Below are 19,909 nucleotides of genomic sequence, written 5' to 3' on the forward strand. Positions count from 1 at the left end.
CATGAAAAAATGCTCACCATCTCTAGCAATAAAGGAAATGCAAATTAAAACCACACTAAGATTCCACCTCACCCGTTAGAATAGCCATCATTAGCAACACCACCACCAACAGGTGTTGGCAAGGATGCGGGGAAAAAGGAACCCTCTTACACTGTTGGTGGGAATGTAAACTAGTATAACCACTCTGGAAAAAAATTTGGAGGCTACTTAAAAAGCTAGACATTGATCTACCATTTGATCCAGCAATACCACTCTTGGGGATATACCCAAAAGACTGTGACACAGGTTACTCCAGAGTAAGGATTTTTTTTTTTTTTTTGATTATGGTCAATTTTTTTTTTCCTTTTTCTTTTATTATTCATATGTGCATACAAGGCTTGGTTCATTTCTCCCCCCTGCCCCCACCCCCTCCCTTAGCACCCACTCCGCCCCCTCCCTCTCCCACCCACCCCCTCAATACCCAGCAGAAACTATTTTGCCCTTATTTCTAATTTTGTTGTAGAGAGAGTATAAGCTATAATAGGAAGGAACAAGGGTTTTTGCTGGTTGAGATAAGGATAGCTATACAGGGCATTGACTCACATTGATTTCCTGTGCGTGGGTGTTACCTTCTAGGTTAATTCTTTTTGAGCTAACCTTTTCTCTAGTACCTGTTCCCCTTTTCCTATTGGCCTCAGTTGCTTTTAAGGTATCTGCTTTAGTTTCTCTGAGTTAAGGGCAACAAATGCTAGCTAATTTTTCTGTGTCTTACCTATCCTCACCCCTCCCGTGTGTGCTCTCGCTTTTATCATGTGCTCAAAGTCCAATCCCCTTGTTGTGTTTGCCCTTGATCTAATGTCCACATATGAGGGAGAACATACGATTTTTGGTCTTTTGGCCCAGGCTAACCTCACAGCGTAGGGATTTCTTAAGCACAACCCATTCACTTACCTAAACTTCCAGCTGCCATTGCAGTCTGCAAAGCAGCAGTCAAGCTGGGGACCATCTGGTGGTAGTATACCGTATCTGCACACACACAAGCTGTAGTGCCCACTGCTCCTGGCCAACTCTGAATAGGTCGGGGAAACCCCACCAAGAACACAGGAAGGGTGAAGAGAGGGAGTAGGGGAGAGGAAAGTAGTGTAGAAAAACCAATGATGACCAACACGAATGGAGAGAAGATAATGTTGAGTATACATAAAATGGCAGTTGATTTTCGATGTTTTTTTTCTGTCCATGATGCCAAAAGTACAGTAACAGCAAATTGCAATTTGGAGATAAACTGAATCAGACGATCACGCATGATACCAACCTGTAGAGATATAAAAATGATTTTATTTATTCTTAATATCTTTTCATGAATTTTTGAGATTACATAAGAAAAATCATACAATAATTTTATTGTTTAATCAATATTTGGGGGGAATTGGCCCTTAAATGCGATTCTTTGCTATAATTTTCTACAAAATTGTTTGAGCTTTCTTTTAAAAAGTAACATTAAAGAAAATTAACACAGTACTATCCATACCTTAAGGCTGAACAACTATATGGCAACAAATTAGGTAACTTAGATAAAATTGACAAGTTCCTAGAAAGACACAATTACTGCATCTGGCTCAAAAAGAAAAAAAATGGAGTATGTTGGTTAAAAGAGATGAACTAACAATTTTAAAACTACTCAAAAAGAAAAGCAAAGGCTCATATGGCTTCAATACAAAATAGCATATATTACAAAACATTTATAATATTTACTAAATATTACAAAACATTAGGAATAGTCAATACCAATCCTTCACTAACTCTTCTAGAAAACAGACGAGTGTGGAACACTTCCTTTCATTTTATGTGGTCCTGAAACCTAAAGCACTCAATATCACAAGGAAAAGAGAACTACAGAACAATACACATGCATGTACACATACTTAAGAATACAGGTGACAGACAAAATACAGCCACTGAATTCTACAGCATGCGGAAATATTATACAGCATGATCAACTGGGATATATTCCAGGAACATAAGGCTAGTTTAACAACCAAATATAAATCAACATACTATATCATGTTAATAGAGCAAAGGACCAAAAAACACAGAGAAGACCTTTGATGAAATCTAACATAGCCTTCATTAAAAAAAATTACTTAGTAATTGAAGGAAATGTCCTCAACCAGATAAAAGACATCTAGGAAAAGTCTTTAGCTATCAAGTTTAATGATAAAAAGACTGCTATTATATTAATGTATAAAGACTGAATACTTCTCTCATGAAATGTTTACTCTAATTCCTTTCATTCAACGTTATACTAAAGTTCTAATCATTGTAATTAGACAAGAGAACTAAATGAAAGATTCAGATTATAAAGAGAGAAGTAAAACTATCTCTACTTGCACACAATCTCATCTCATATGCAGAATATCCTGAGTTCAGAAAAATTTGCTACAACTACTAAAGGAGTTCAGTGAGGTTTCATGATAAAAGATTTAATATAAAAATTGTGGCGCGAGGTGTTGCGCGTGGAGTGGCGGGAGCCGCTGAGATGGAGGCGAAGGAGAAGGAATCGCAGGTTGCTGCCTGGTTGAAAAAAATCTTTGGGGATCACCCTATTCCACAGTATGAAGTGAACCCAAGAACCACAGAGATTTTATATCACCTTTCAGAACACAACAAGGTCCGGGACAGAGATGTCCACTTGGTAATAGAGGACTTGAAACAGAAAGCAAGCGAATATGAATCAGAAGCCAAGCATCTTCAAGACCTTCTTATGGACAGTGTGAATTTTTCTCCTGCCAATTTGTCTGGCACTGGTTCTAGGTATCTGAATGCTTTGGTTGACAGTGCAGTGGCCCTTGAAACAAAGGATACCTCACTAGCAAGCTTTATCCCTGCAGTAAATGATTTGACCTCTGATCTTTCTCGTACCAAATCAAAAAATGAAGAAATCAAGCTTGAATTGGGAAAACTTGAAAAAAATCTAACTGCAACTTTAGTATTAGAAAAATGTCTACAAGATGATCTCAAGAAGGCAGAGCTGCATCTGTCTACTGAAAGGGCCAAAGTCGACAGTCGTCTTCAGAACACGGACTTCCTAAAAGCAAAGTCAGAGGAGTTCAGACTTGGAATCAAAGCTGCAGAGGAACAGCTTTCAGCTAGAGGCATGGATGGTTCTCTATCTCATCAGTCCCTAGTAGCACTATCAGAGAAACTGGCAGAACTAAAACGACAGACTGTACCTTTGAAGAAAAAATTGGAGTCCTATTTAGATTTAATGCCGAATCCATCTCTTGCTCAAGTGAAAATTGAAGAAGCAAAGAGAGAATTGGATATCATTGAAGCTGAACTTACAAGGAAAGTAGACATGATGGAACTCTGACTAGAACCAAATAAACATCCTTTTCCTAACAAAGTAAAAAAAAAAAAAAAATTGTGATTATAGTTTAAAAATAAATAAGCCAAACATGAAATTAAGAAAACAATTCCATTTACAGTATTATCAAAAAGAATGAAATACTAAGGAATAAATTTAATAAAAGAAGTATAAGACTTATACACTGAAAACTATAAAACATTGCTGAAACAAACTGAAAAATATCCAATAAGTGCTATTCATTTTATGGAACATATATAACTGATTTTCATGGGTTGAAGAATTAATTGTTTTTTTTGGCGGGACTGGGGTTTGAACTCAGGGCTTTGTGCTTGCAAAGCAGGTGCACTTGAGCCACACCTCCAGTCCTAAGAATTAATATTTTTAAGATGGCAGCATTCCTCAAATTTATGTACAGATTCAAGGTATTTCCTATCAAAGTCCCAGAAGTCTTTTTATATAAATTTAGAAACTGATACTAATATCTATATGACAATACAAGGAGTCCAAAACAGTAAAGATAATCTTGAAAAAGAACAGAGTAGGAAGATTCACACTTCCCAACTTCAAAACCTACAATAAAGAAACTATAACCAAGACAACACAGTACTGGCATAAGGATAGACATACAGATGAATGGAAAATAATCCAGAATAGTATAGAAATAAACCCTCATTTGAATTTTGACTAGGGTGCCAAGAGAAGTTACCAGGGGCAGAACAATAAGTAGTTTTAGGTCAACTGTATATCTAGACAAGTGTATATCCATATGCAAAAGAATAAATTTAGACCCCTCTCTCAAATCATATAAAAATTCATTCAAAGTAGATCAAAGACCTTCAAGTAAGAGTTAAGAAATATAACTCTTCAAAGAAAATATAGTAAATCTTCATGACCTTGGAATAAGTAGTGTTTGTTAGATATGACACCAAAACCAGAAGTGATAAAAGAAAAAGAAATTAGACTTCAAATTAAAATGAAAAACTTTGGTTCTTCAAAGTATATTATCAAGAAAATAAAAGACAACACGGAGACTAGGAGAAAATTTTGCATACTATATATCAGTCAAGGAACTTGGATCTAGTATACAGAAGGAATTCTTATAGCTCAACAATAAAAACACAAATAATCCAAATAAAAATGAACAAAGGATTTAGATACAAATCCAAAAAAACACTAGTGGCTAGTGAAAAGATGCATCATCAGTCATCAGATAAATATAGATAAAAATTACAACAAAATAGTAGTTCACACCCCTGAGAATGGCTATAATGAAAAGTCAGGTAATAACAAGTACTGGTGAGGATATGGGGAAACTGAAACCCTTATAGACTTGTAATGGAAATACAAAATTGCATAGCTTCCTTGGAAAACAGTGTGCAGAACCCTGAAGTGCTAAATATTGAATTACTAGATAACCAGAAATTCAAGTCCTGGGTATACTATACCCAAGGAAAATAAAAACATGTCCAACCAAAAATGTGTACAGAAATGTCCATAACAATATTCTTTTTAATTGTGATGTGTGAAAACAACCTAAAAATCTATCATTTGATGAGTCAATCAACCAAATGTGCTGTATCTATATAATGGAATGTTATTTGGCAATAAAAAGAATTAAGTACTGATACATCCTACATAGATGAACCTTTTGAATGCAGAAATTAAAGACACCAGATGCAAAAGACCATTTATTCCAAAATATTCCACTGAGGCAATATATCCAAAAGGAGCAAATCTCGAGGCAGAAAATATGCAAGTGGTTGCTGGGTCTGCAGTGGGTGTAGATGGAATGGAGAGTGGGACTAGGAAATGACCATTAATGTACATGAAGTTTCTTTTGAGGATGTTAAAAATGTCCTAAAATTAGATTTTGATTATGGCAGCGAAACTTGGGATATATACCATTAAATAGTATACACTTACCAATAAGAGTCTTATTCCTGTATTCAAGCTTCTGTTCCACCATGAGTCAGTACTAGAGATCAATAAGTGCATCACTGATACAATGACTATCTCCAATAAAGCATTTTCTGTATTCTGCCATACCTGTGGTATACAAATTACCCACTGTCATTGGGAAGGATCTGATACTATAAGCACAGTTAGAAAAATATTATTAAGTGCAGATTAGGATTACCATTCTAAAAGCTCTTGTGAATCCAATGGAGACAGACACAGAATGGAGCCCTTGTAAGGAACTATCCAATGAAAGAAATGCTATCATAGCAAAAGGTGATACTAAAACAAAACAAAAAAGGTAAGCTTGATTAATGCAAAGTAACTTCCTCTACCATAGTTTATCTTGGCAAATAAATTAACACTTGCATGCAGTATCATACCACACAAATGAGAATTTCGTATTTTTGAACACTACTAGGATATGTTTTGTAATACAAGGTTAGTTGATTTTATCTTCCTACCTAGAGTCAGCAAAATTCGTCTGACAACACCAATCTTGAGAAGGTTTGTTTGCTTCTCTAAGAATATAGTCACAGTTGTTTGTACATCCTTTGGATAGAAAGGATTTCGGAAGATTCCAAAGATATAGACGCTTTGAATTTCTCTAAGTATCCACAGTGTTATAAGTAGTGTCATCAAAAGATAGCCAACAATAGCCTGGGAACTGTTTTTGGAAATCTGTGAGAAACCAGCAAAGTGATGTAGCAAACTAGTTTCTAAGAGAGCAAAGACTAATATAATGACATAAAAAAGGCAATGCTTCCACATAAACCATTTTTCTGAATCACTGGGTGAAGCCTTTGAGTTGGTTCCTACTCCACTGTGTTTGAAGACAAAACTCAAGTCACTTAAGTTAAGACTCAGTAAGAACCCAAGTCCAGTCATGAAAAGAACCACACCAACAGTGCTGGGAATGAAATATGATGTTATAGCTGTTCCAGCAGAGATGATAAACATTACTAATAACCTGCAGAGGGAAAGAAGAAAAAAAAGACTTACTTGAAAAGAAACATGTTCTTTTAAGAAATTACATATAACTTCAATTTTTTTTTTTTGGTAAAAAAATTACCGTAGGTGAGTTGACATAGATGAACCTCCAAGACCAAACCCTAAAACTTGCTCCATTGCCCAAAAGAAAAAGGCATCAGGCGGGGGCAGAGTCCCAAGTGCCCACAAAAAGGGCAAAAATACAAACAAGATGTGTAAGATCTGATTCATTTGTTCTAGAGCTGGAATATTTACAACAAATCTATAAGAAAAAGAAAACATTTAAGTCATACAAAATAATATACAAAAGCTCTTTCCTAAACACAGACACATACACACACTAACAAAGAAAGGAACACTTTCTACACATATCTATATACTATAAATGCATATTGTGACACTACCTCAATTGTGCACAAGCTTTACATATGGATTCAAATATGCAAAGGAAGAAACAACTGAAAGCTGATTGTTTCATCAAATCATTGTATAGTAATAAAATTAAATGTAGGGATTTGTGAAACAACTGAGGCCAGAGCAACAATATTTCCCCCCTAAATCTAAACTACTTTGGGTGAAATTCTACCAATGATTCTTTAGAGTTCAAACCTAATTTAAAATTGCAAGTAACATTGGGAATGCAAAGCCTTAACATTCATGCATGGGTAGCTCACAAATACACAATTTCCCTCCTCCTCCTTTCTCCTGCTCTGCCCTTCTCTCAGATCTCAGAATTTGAAGTCATTATAGTATCAGTAGAGCACAACTTGGGCTATGACTACATCTCTGTAGTTTATCCTGGGAACTTAAGTAGCATCTATAATACTGTTTTATTTTGTATAAGCAATGGTGTGGCTTGGAGAACACAAACTGTGCAATGCAATCTCCTCACAGGATGGGGGCTGCCTCTACCTTATGGTGAAACTGATACTTGTTATATACAGTTAAATATAACATTATTAAATTGCTTCAAATAATTTGATAAAATTTAAAGCACAGGAACATTAACATACTGCTATGTTAATTAATAGGCTTTTGGATTAAGGCTAACCAAACATTGTGTCCAGAGACCAATAAGGTCAGAGTACTTATGGATTACTAAAGACTTTCAAAAAAGAAAACTAAAGCTCAAAACTTATAGCATAATTTTACATGGATACTTGAACTACTAGGAATCAAAGTCAAAGAGGAAAACTTCTGCAATTATTTACACACTTCAGTATATGTTAACAGTTCAAAAGCAAATGCATATGGATATAATGTTATAAAAATGTTTCATCAGATACCAGAATTATGTCGTAATACAGGACCTCACAATACATGTCAGTCAGACTGTTAAAAGCAGAGAACTAAAGAACACAAGGTTAACAGTGTGATACTAAATTAGAAGACCATACTTTCTGTAGTGTGATTTTAAGATAGAATTAATCTCATCCTGAGAAGAAAACACTCAACAACAACAAATCAAACCATAGAGAAAAAGCGATGGAAAGGTAAAAAAAACCACACAGATTTGTGCAATTTTTTTTGAAGATAACACATCTCTTGAAAACATGTTCAAGGACAGAATTTGTACAAAAATGTATATTCAGGAAATATTTTACCTAAATTAGGTTCTATAGCTGTCTTTTTGTTTTTAAATAATAAGCAAAAACATACTTATAAGGATAGTATAGATAAATATAAGTACACAAAATTATAGTAATCAAGTACTGATTTTTTTTTCATTTATATAACTCAGCCCCAAGTAGATGATTATTGTGGCAAATTCTTTTATGTGGAAAAATGTTAGTTAATGTTTCTGATAATGCAACAGGAATTTTCTAGGGTTAAAAAAATGTAAATTCTTAAGAAAAAAACTGTTTTGAACCTAACAACTATAAAAATATTTCATTCTGCAAACTAATGGCATGTGAGTGCCATGAAAAAAGATACATCATTTATTCAATCCCTAAGAGTCTCTGAGCTAAGCACTATAGATTTAACTAATACATGGTTTTGATAAAATAAAAATTACTATAACACAATTGCTCATGTAGAATAAAGTATGGAGAAAGAGAAAATTCATAACACTATTTATGGTTTGCATTTCTTCAGCTCCCTCACATCCTCTGATAAAACCGAGAAGCAATTTAGTATTTCTACCCATCATTCAGATTTGAAGAGTGAACGCATTTCATACATGGTTTAGCTGCATTACCATACTTACTGTATCATCTCAATTCTTTATTACTTTGTTCTTCAGAAGGTATATTTTCTAAAACTGTAACGAGAAGTAATTTTCCCATGTAAACTGGTCATTTATAATGGAAAACAGATGTGGAGGGCTGCCTTTGTCTTTTAGTCATAGTAAAAAGAATCTTTGTAATTATCAAACTTTAAACATTAAAAGTTTAAATCCAATAAAAATTCAGTGAAACACCTTCTATGCACTTTCATTTAGATGAGTAACAAAAAGTCAAGGTAATGAAATGAAAAATTCACTGCAATTTTTAAAAATAAAATCAAGGACTTTGGACTTCACTTTAAATGTGAAGATATATGCAAGGATATATCTGATTTCAAAAATGGTATAGTGAGACAGCAACTCAAGAATTTTGTGTTTTGAAAATAATCTTAAAAACTTAAATCTTAAAGTTGGATTTATGTATACATACAAATTCAATTTTACTGCTAACTTAAAAATCAAGCATTAAACTATTATGTATTTTATAGTTAGTATTTTATAGTTAGATATTAAGAAACCAATTATAGATAAACTTCCTTGTTATTAATTCTTCCCTCACATATTAATTAGATGAAGAATTATATGGGTGTTATATTGTCCTTTGGTCCATGAATGTAGCACACTCCAAGAGATTAGGAGTTAAGGAGCAGACTAAGTACTTGTAAACACTTTGTCTTAGCTAGGCCTGCCATAACAAAATACAATAGTCTGGGTGGCTTAAAGCAGCAGAAATTATTCTCTCACAGTTGTGGAGGCTGTAAGTCGATGACCACAGTGCCAGCAAGATCAGGTTTTGGTGAGAGCTCTTTTCCTGGCTCACAGGTGGCCGGCTACCTTCTTGCTGTGTCCTCACATTGCAGAGAGAGAGAGATCAAGCTTACTTTGGTCTCTTCTTAAAGGAGACTAATCCCATCACAGGAGGGCCCCTCTTTCATGACCCAATCACTTCCCAAAGGCCCTGTCTCCAAGTAAGATATTGAGGGCTGTGGTTTCAACATAAGAATTTTGTGTGTAGGGGGGCATGATTCAGTCTATGACATTCCATCCCTGCACTGCCCCCAATTCATGCTCTTCTCACATGCAAAATACATTCATTCTGTTCCAACAGCCCTAGAGTTTAACTTTTTTCCAGCATTAACTCTAAAGTCACTTCTAAGGATCAACTAAATTAGATATGGGTAAAACCTCAGTTTCATCCCAAGGCAAAATATCTCTTTAGCTGTGAACCTGTGAAACTAGGTAAGTTATGTCTTTCCAAAATAGAATGGTGGAACAGGCATATGAGAAACACCACCAGTTCAAAACGGAGAAATAGAAAAAAAAGGAAGGGGTGAAGGAAGTCCAAAACCTAGTAAGAAAAACCTCATTAGATCTTAGGGCTTGAGAATAATTCTCCTCAGTTCTGTACTGTGTCTACTAGGCCGCTGGAGTAGCAGTGTCACTCTTGTAGATCTAGGTGGGGGTCATGCTCCTGTGGTTCTGAAGCATAGTCTTGCCTCAAAGGTTTAGGTGAAGGTCATCTAAGCCTGTTGAAACAGGTGGTGGCCCTGATGATCTCTGAACCACCTTGGGCATAATTTTCTTCCCTTTACTTGGAGAAGGGCACACTGTCATAGCTGAGTGGTTCTAGCATCCCCTCCTGTCAAATCCAGGAAGTTCAGCAACCTTCCTGCATTTCACCCTGCCTCTGTCCCTTTCAAGTTAAAGTTAAACCAGCAATGGTTCTGCTCACACAATCCCATAAATACTTTAGTAAGCGGTAATCCAGCCATGCCCTTGTTGTATTCTCACCAGAATATGCTTTTTTATGTTTTACAATATGGATAGGTTGAAATTTCCCAAATCTTCAAGTTCTGGTTCCTTTTTGTTTGGATTAACACCTCTTTCTTCATTTCTCTCCTTTTGCATTTTACTATGAACAGTCAAGAAGAATCAAGCTGTTTCTTCAACACTTTGCTTCAAAATCTCCTTAACTAAAAATCCAACATCATCATTTATGAGTTCTAACTTACACAAAATACTAGCGCACAGTGTAGCCAAGTTCCTTGGCACTTTATAACAAGGATTATCTTTCTTCCAGTTTTCAATAACATGCTCCTTATTTCCATCTGTGACCTCATTAGAATTACCTTTAATGTATCAATTTCTAGCATGTATGCCAAAAGTCTTTTACTTCTACCCACTACCCAGTTACAAGACCACCTCTACTTTTTTTTTTTCATATTTGTTAGAGCAGTATTCCATTTCTCAGAACCAAAATCTTAGTTTGGGCTGCTATAACACAATAACATAGATTGGATGACTTAAACAACAGAAATTTATTATCTCACACTTCTGGAGGTTAGAAGTTCAAGATCAGTCAATTTCTGGTGAGGACTTTATTTCTGGCTTACAGATAGCTGCCTTCTTGCTATGTCATCATATGGCAGTGACAGAGAGAAAAAAAGTTCAAGTTCTCCTTGTCTCACTATCCCATCAGACTAGGGCCCCTCCTTCATGACCTAACTATTTCTCAAAGGCTCCATCTCCAAATAACTTCACATTTGAGTTTAGGACTTCATTATATGATTTTGTGGGACATAAACATTCAGTCCATAACATGCCTGCACATTTCTACCTGTACACTAACGTGGGAAAGAGAAAGCTGCAATCTACAGAAACAGAGAAAGAAAAGTCAGACTTAGAAAAACCGAGCAAAAGGTATTTCTCAAACAATTCTGTAAGTTATATTTAAAAAAATATTTATTTTTCTTCTATAACTAATTTAAAAATTAATATCTCTTCTACATATTGCTACTATAACAAAGTTAAAATAAATTTTCTATTCATCTAAGTTCACTTAATCTGTACATAATACTTATTGATATGAATTTTAAATTATGTCCTCCTGACCCCAAAAGTTTTATTTCTTTTCATAGGTTTCAGCCAGGCTATATCATAGATTTTTAAAAATGACACACAGGACTGAAAAATTGCTCACTTATCTTTAAAAGGGCATTTTTTTTGATTCTTCAATAATATTTATCTACAGTTTTATAATATGAATGTTTTACAGAGACTAGTTCTAAGAGTATTCATCAAAGCAACTGATCACCCAATAGTTTGGGCTTGATGAGTTTTAATTCACAGATTTATTATTTTTAAACATTAAGGTGAGTTCTCTTACCAGGTATACCTGAAAACAAAGAAAGTTATAAAATATTTGATAGGTTTTTACCTGTGTGCAAGATCCACAGAAACAAAGAAAAAAATATAAAGAGGTCTCATGAGAGGAGTGATTTCGTAAGTATCCTGGGTTTGGAAAGTTGCAGTCTCTATAGCTGTGTTTACAATTAATGAATATTCTCCTATACATAGTGTTATCCATCCAAAAACAAAGAGCAGAGCAGCGCCTCCAGTACTGCCATACAGCAAGGTTATTCTATTTGGAAGCAAATACCATGTTCCAAGACCACACAGCAGGCCAGCAAGAACAGAATGAAAAACTGTGTTGGTTATATATTTCTTGCCAGGAATTAGAAACTTGACAGTCTCAGCACCAGCACAACTTGTAAATTCATGCTCATCTTCTTCTGCTAAAATATCTGTGGTTAGCATTCTTTCTACTGTTGCCGACTTGATTTTGGCATATAAACTTGTGAACTGGATAACAAATGCAGTGAACAGCATTAGTCCACCTGAAAGAGCTGCTGTGTAATAATCTTTCAGGACATCTAACTGGTACAAGAGTGTTCCTATTCCACCCCAAACCCATGGTATCAGAAAAAGGATAATTTGATTGACATATATATAAGGAGGGGCATAGTAGCCTAATCTGAGTCGTGGGCCTCCAAGAATAGTCTGTGGAAAGCGCTTCAGAAGGAAGTTCTGCTTGTAATCATTCAGCAGAGGGACATTTGGACTCATGCTTCTCATTCTGGATTATTCTGAAAGTCACATCCCTTTTCAGAATCAGCAGTCTCTATGAAAAAGAAAAAAAAAAAATAAACAATCACCATTTGAAAATGTCACACTTAAAACCTTGGGGGGAAACAAAACCACTCTACATTTCTATTTTATCTCCTTAATTCCTTTAAGGGCAGGATTTATAACTTCTTGGGCTCCTTCCCATTGCCTCACTCACACTTGGCATTAATTTTCTTAAATAAAACAAATTTTATTTATTTTTTAAAACTAAATATGCTTTTTTAGTTTTTAAAGATAGAATATTCTTTATTAATTTACCTATTTTGAATTAGATCTTAATTTGTATTTTAAAATTCTGAGGTTAAAGTTCAAAAAGCTAGTACTCTCAATTCAAATATGCCAGTAGTTCCATCATTTGCTAGTGAGTTTTTGCTGTTTTAACTTTTTCTTCTATTATAAGGGTCAGCAAACTATTTCTCCAAATGGCCAGATAGGAAATATTTTCAGCTTTGTGGGCTCTGTTACGACTCTACCTTGTTGTTGTACCACAAAGCGGTCATAAAGGGAATGTGAGTAGTTGTAGTCAAATAAAACTTTACAGTATTTAACCAAATAGGCTATGGGCCAGAGTTAGACTGAGGGCCATAGTGTGCCAACCCCCACTGTATAAAATAAGGATATTCCCTCAAATTCAAATGGAAATAGAAAATAGAAATACTAAGTGTTAAGAATATCACTTAATAGTTACAGTAAGTTTAAAATTTCCTAATAATCTAAAAATTCAAATCTTGCTCAAATAAGTAGCATTTCAATAAAAATCTGTATAGCAAAAGTTTTGATGTAACTGAAGTTCTCCCATGGAGTTTTAAAGAAACAAACCTGGCCCCTTCTGCCCCATTGAAGGGAGGCAGGAATAAGGCAGGTTGGCTTGCTGGAAAGAAAGCCAGAATGTGATATGGTATAAACCTGATTAACTGCATGTTACTATCCATATCCATTTTTTTCTTAGTAGTTCTGAATCTTTTGTGAAGTTTAGTGTAAATGTTTTCATCCATCTGGTAGAATACTCTTGTGATCATATTCCAAACAGTGGAATATTCTGATGTTCTATTGTTGATGTGGAGACATGGAAATATGCCCATGATATACTGAAAAGTAAAATAAATAGTTTATTCCATTTGTGTGTGTGTGTGAGAGAGAGAGAGAGAGAGAGACAGAGAGAGAGAGCACACAGTATGTGGTTATATATAGTTTGCACATGTGTTAGAAGTTTCAGAAGAGACACTAAGTAAATTCTCTGTGTATTTTATATTCAGCATTAGAAACTTTCAAATTTCCAAATGCTCTTTAGAACTTCAACTCCATGTCCTACAAATAAACCCTGTTCTTTTCCTGCTGGGTACCTCTGCTCATGTCCTCTCCTTTGCCTAGGATCTACTTTCTTCTCTTTCCTAACCAGTGATTTTAGTCAACTTTAAGACCTGATTTAATCATTTCTGAAAAAAATTTTGCAAAGTACTTTGGCCTACCTGTGTCTCTCTTCTATCTGTGTGTGTGTGTGTGTGTGTGTGTGTGTGTGTGAGAGAGAGAGAGAGAGAGAGAGAGAGAGAAAAACACTGTTTTATACTACTCATCTTGTAATATGTACTAACTTTGGGCATTTCTTGTAGGAATTTCTTGCATTGCTCATCTATTTGCATATTACCTTTTCATATGTATTTCTTTTCCCTATTAGCAATAAGTTATTTGTGGGCAGGGGCCAAATCTCGAGATTCTTTTGATCCCTGGCATGTAATATATGAATGACATGCTTTAAAAAGATGATTGAACTTGGAAAACATGATTTTTCCTGTTTTAAAGGAAAGCTGGGAGTATTTTTGAAATTTCTTGTACCATACTTTGCCCCACTCAAAACAGTAAACACATAAACTGAATATTCCCAGTTTTGAAACATGTATAAAGTATCTCCATTCATTTTTGTTATAGATGTAGTAATGGCACCTGTTGATAATATTATTGGTTCAGAGAAGATTCTGCCTGCAGCTCTATATCCCAAAGCAACAAAGAAGCAGGATGGAATTGAGGGAAAGATGTGGCTGGTTTTCTACTGTGGAAAATGGAGAATTTTAAGACGTCTGAAGTTGATTTTTAATTCACTCCTGTCCTAAGCTATGGCTTAATCTCTATCATCATTATGAAAGGAGGAAAGTTCATGTTGGTAGCAGGAGGCACAGATCCCGGATCATTTAAAAATGCTAAAGAATTTTAAAATACTTTCTTTGTAGGAAGCAAAAGTTACAATTACATAGAGAAGTATCCTAAATGCTAATCTGGATTATCTAACATTAAAAATAAGATTAGAATAACTAAACTTACTCCCTTGAGTGAGAGCTTGGCATATGCTTCTGAAAGACTGCTAATTCTTGGCAGGACTGATATATTTACATGGCTGCTACCTCTACCATGTTTAAATGAAAAATGGTTCAAGACTGAGGAAACAAAAACTGTGAAAAGGGAGCTTAAGGGATAAAGACAGCGTCATAACACTGATTTAGGCCATATGTTTTCTTCGTATGCTACACTGAAAGTGGGCCAACAGAATAGGCACGTTGCTTTGTTTAACATCTCAGTCATATTTCTTGTGAAAGGGTAAGAAATAGATCAAATTGGCAGGCTACTGGGAAGGAATTATTACTTATCAAAACTTTAATTCCGTAAACTTTAACTCATACATGACACCTGACTAAAAATCCCATAAAGCAAAGAAAGAAATAATGAAAAGTAACAGTTTGGATTATACTAACATGTCGTTCTCTAAGGTCAACAAAAATAAGTAAGTTCCTAGGTACAGAATTTTAACAATTGTCTGGGTTTTGTTTTGTGAAGTTTACTTTTTAAAAATTTGTCATATTATTCTATGAATAGGATGCAGTCACTTGTACTCTAAAATGCAATTTAAAATTTGAAAGGAATCATAGTGAAGTTTTACTGCATTTACTAATTTTGAAAACAGAAAACTTCATGTCTGAAAAAGAAACAAACCAGACTACACTCAAAAGATACGATATAGAAGAACTTAATTTTCATTGCTTTGAATAAAAATCACGTTACCACTAGAGCAGTTCTAAAAAAAATATGCTGATGTGCATTTTTGACAGCCCAGTGCTGTTTAGTGCTCCAGTAGGAATTAGAGATACGAAAGTAGCTACTACTATAAATTCTGAACGTACGCTGTGGGATCTTAACTGAATGCCATGTCATTGACAAACAGCTAAATTCTTTCTTTTTTTTTTGGCAGTAACAGGGTTTGAACTCAACACAAAACATTTGCTAGGCAAATGTACTAGTACTTGACCCATGCCACAGCTCTTTTTTGCTTAAGTTTTCAGATAGTGTCCACTTTTTTTTGCCTAGGAATGACCTTGGACCACAATCCTCCTACCTCTGCCTCCCACATAGCTGGGAAAGGCATAAACCACCATGCCTGGCTTATTTGTTGAGATAAAGTCTTGCTAGCTTTCTGTTGGTTTGGCTTCAAACTGCAATCCTCCTGATGAGCTGAGATTCAGCTAAATTCTTTTTAAATACATCTGATGCTTAAACATGAAAAAATGTATTGCATGCTTTTGGTTTATAATGCATGTGTGTTAAGTATTCATCTCCATCTACATGGAAGGAAAATCTACCCAAGCACCTGAAACTGAAAAGAGTTTTTAAAGGAAAGAAGAAAGACATTATATCTTTTTGGATCTGCAAAATAGTATTTATTAAAAATTAAAACTTTTGGAGGGTCCTTGAATTTAAGAGTCTTCAGTAAGACCATACAAACTGGTCCGTAAAGAAAACTCTGACTGGATGGGAAGGGTGACTGGACAACTGAAAAGGACTGCTGCAGGTATTGGCAGTGCTTCACAAGCAGACCAATGAGTTGTTGAGTGGTTCTATGTTTCTCCTTCCCAAAATTACAACCCCAGAACATCAATGCATAGCATTCTATTTCTATTTAGGAAACTAAAAAAATGGCAGCTGGAGATCACACCAAAGCATCATAATCACACTGTAGGTCCAGGTAATACTTCTGTCCCTATCCTATCTAACCCTTCCCATGCCTCACATCTTACCCACAATAAATTCAACTGAGTAGACAGCTTTTCTTTCAAATTAGGACTATGTGAGTAAAGTATGAATTACTACAAATAAATAATTTTACAGAAAAGAAAACTGAGAACCACTGATATTAAGTGATTTAACTAAGATGCAGTGTTAGGTGTTGGCATATTGAATTTTTGGATCATACCAAGCTACTGCTGAATGAAAGGAAATTTTGAGTCTAGAAAGGGTTCTTCATGGAATGGTGAATCTGAGAAATATGTACAAAATATCAAAACGGGAAGCTTTTTATAGTTAAGCCAGCATGACGTCACTGATACCTACTACTGTTTGATAAATAGGAACATATTTAAAAGAGAAGTGCCCAGGTGTGGTGGCCCACACCTGTAATCGCAGCTATGAAAGATGTAGGCAGGAGGATTATGATCTGAAGCCACACCCCAGGCAAAAACATGAGATCCTATCAGAAAAACAACTAAAGCAAGGAAGGGCTGGTGGTCCAAGTTGTACCTGCCTAGCAATTACAAGGCCCAGAGTTCAAACTCCAGTACAAAAAAAAAAAATCTTGCCATCAAGAAAGTGAAAACCATTTACAGAATGGGAGAAAACTTTTGCAAGTCATATATAAAAGATCTGTATAAAAACCCCAATTTTAAAAAATAGGCAAAAGGTTTCTATAGACATTTCTCCAAAGATGATATATGAGTAGCCAATAAACCCAGGAAATGAAGCTCGACATCACTTCTCACTAGGGAAATGCAAATCAAAACCACAGTGAGCTACCATTTCAGATCCCTTAACTGGATAAAGTGAAAAAGACAGACAATAACAAGTATTGGTGAGGTTATGGAAAAAATTAAAACCCTCAAACACATGTGGTGGAAGTGTAAAATGTATAGCCACTTTGGAAAAAATGTGGTGGTTCCTCAAAAGGCTAAACACAGAATTACGATATGAACCAGCATAGGACCCACTCAGGTATTATGCCCAAGAGAAATGAAAACTATGCCTACAGAAAAATTTATTCAAGAACATTCAAAGCAGAAATGTTACCACTGGCTAAAAACAGGGAAGCAACTCAAATGTGCATCAACAGCTGAATGTATAAATAAAATGGGGCACATCCACATAATGTAACACTATGAGATTATAAACAGTAAAGAATATATGCACTTCCAAGTGGGCAAACCTTGAAAATATTGTGCTAAGTGAAAAAGCCAGTTACAAAACTCCTCATGTATCGTAAGATTCCATTTATATGAAAAATCCAGAATAAGAAAATCTGTAAACCAGAAAACAGATTAATGGTTTCCTAGATTAATGGGGGCAGTGATACTTTGTGTTTGGGGGTGGAGCAACTGCTTAAAAGGTACAAAGTTTCTTTATTTTATATTATTGTCCTGGGGGTACATTGTGACATTTAGAAAAGCTCTTACAACATATCAAAGTTGAATTCACCCCCTCCATCATCCACAGTTTTTTTTCAGGATGATGAAAATGTTCTGAAACTGACTGTGGTAATGGTTAGATAATTCTGTGAACATACTAAAAAGTGTACACTTTAAATAGGTGAATTGTACAGAATGTGAATTATATCTCAATAAAACTCTCACGATGACAAAAGAGAGTCCCTGCCTAGTATTTTCTACAGCAGTTCATAACTAATAGGCAGCTCTTTAAAAAGGAAAAGGAAAAGAAACCAATAGGTGCTCCAAACAGTTAAATCACTAAAATGGCAATATCTGAACTGAATGCTATTTGGGGCGTGCGGCAGGAGATATCAAATAATATGGGTGCCCCAACTGCAGGAACGACTAGATAAAAAGTACAAAACACCTACCAATAGTGAAAAATGAATGACTAAAGAGAGCAGCGAATCCAGAAGCGTGGTAAGTAACTTCCTATGGGGGTGCAGACTTCATGGAAAGTAAAGTCTGGTCCTTCACAGGCCGAGGGCTATGGAGAACAACAGCCAGTAGGGAAGGAGCCATTCATGTTTAGGGGGCCATAAGATGACAAATTTGTGACAAAGGGGGTTTAGCTGCAGGTAAGGCAAGAAAGAGTGCAGTGCCACCTAAAGGGCCCAGTTGGTCAACTTTACTGGGATATCAAGACCATCCCTCAATCGCAAAGGGCCATTCTCCATTTCCCAGGGGTCTCTCAAAACAAAAGAAGTACTCTTTTTGTAGTCAATTTAAACCCACCCTGATCACTACCTCTAACAACGGAGTTCATTTTACACCTTCAAAGTGCAATGATCGCATTAAAGGCTTTATAACAGAGAACGAAAAAATCTGTTTCTGGTGGCATAAAAACTGAGGGGACAACGCGGCCGTGCACAGGCAAGGAAACCAAGGCCTCGAAGTCCTCAGGTGGGTGTCGGGGACAGAACATACCTCGAGTCACCCGAGGGAAGACGAGACGCGAAGGCATCCCGGAGAATGCATTTTTCTCGGTAAACTGAGTCGGGCGCCCCCGCCGGGACGCGGAAGCAGAGAAAAGCTGCAGCCGCCACGCCACGAGCGCAGCGCAGCGCCTCCCCCGCCGCTCCCGGTTTCCATGGCTAACGTCAACTCCAGCCTGCGCCACCGGAGAGGGGCAGTGCGCGTGCGCGCTTGGGGGCGGGGCCGTCGCCGGGCTCCGCTCCCCGGGCTCCGCTCCCTGCCGAGGCCGGCCAAGCAAGGCTGAGCGCGAGGGAGGCGCGCTGCCTTCGCGCCAGGCCAGGGCCAGTGCTTGCCTGTGCGGGGCCGTGGGAATCGTTGGGCTCTGGTTGCTGCTTGGGCCCAGGCAGCGCACTAGCAGCCAGCGGGCTACAGCGCCGACTCAGGGCTTTTCCTCGCGCGCGGCCTTACGGCCTTACGCAAGAGCGTCGTTGCCTTGGTGACGTGACGTTCTCCCCGAAGGTTGAACTCCAGGGCTGGGAAGAGGACGCAGCGGCCATTTTGGGAGCCTCTAGTTCCTGAGTTTGGGAATGGTTCTTTGACCCTTGACTCAGGAGTGTAGTAGGACCCCAATTTCTTAGGTTCTGGCGACCTCCATTAAAGACATTGGCCATCACTACCCAATGCTTAATGCGTCCTGTTCAACTTGGACGATTTGGAACTGCATAATAGGCATACCTTGTCTTACCGCATTTCAGATTCTGCGATTTATTAAATTTATTATTTTTTACAAACTGAAGTTTTGTTGCAATCCTTCCTTGAGCAAATCTACTGGTGGAATCTTTCCAACAGCATGTGCTCACTTTTGTCACATTTTGATTTTTTTTTGCAGTATTTCAACTTTTTTCATTATATCTGTTATGTGATCTATGATCAGTGATTTTTGATGTTGCTATTGTAATTGTTTTGGGGCACTATAAACTGCATCCATAT

General features: G+C 36.4%; 1 protein-coding gene and 1 pseudogene across 3 annotated transcripts in view; one reads left to right on the top strand and one right to left on the bottom strand.

The window, feature by feature from the left end:
- Positions 1-19,383, bottom strand: part of Pcnx4 (pecanex 4) — a 40,356-nt gene extending 20,973 nt beyond the window's left edge. Inside the window, exons 1-7 of one of the 3 annotated variants that reach the window (XM_020178948.2) lie at positions 18,932-19,383; positions 11,737-12,480; positions 6,375-6,554; positions 5,767-6,272; positions 5,484-5,584; positions 5,270-5,392; positions 931-1,291 (exon numbers count right to left, since the gene is read on the bottom strand). In XM_020178948.2, the coding sequence (XP_020034537.2) occupies positions 931-1,291; positions 5,270-5,392; positions 5,484-5,584; positions 5,767-6,272; positions 6,375-6,554; positions 11,737-12,434 (1,969 nt within the window). In that variant the 5' untranslated portion in view covers positions 12,435-12,480; positions 18,932-19,383. Of the gene's footprint in view, positions 1-930; positions 1,292-5,269; positions 5,393-5,483; positions 5,585-5,766; positions 6,273-6,374; positions 6,555-8,501; positions 8,556-11,736; positions 12,481-18,931 lie in introns of those variants that run through there. The other 2 variants (XM_020178949.2, XM_074067860.1) reach the window with 2 other exon arrangements.
- On the top strand, positions 2,481-3,407 carry LOC109696079 (HAUS augmin-like complex subunit 1 pseudogene; annotated as a pseudogene).
- Positions 19,384-19,909: the final 526 nt, after the last annotated feature.

The sequence above is a fragment of the Castor canadensis genome, chromosome 3, assembly GCF_047511655.1.
Source record: "Castor canadensis chromosome 3, mCasCan1.hap1v2, whole genome shotgun sequence".
Classification (NCBI taxonomy): Eukaryota; Metazoa; Chordata; class Mammalia; order Rodentia; family Castoridae; genus Castor; species Castor canadensis.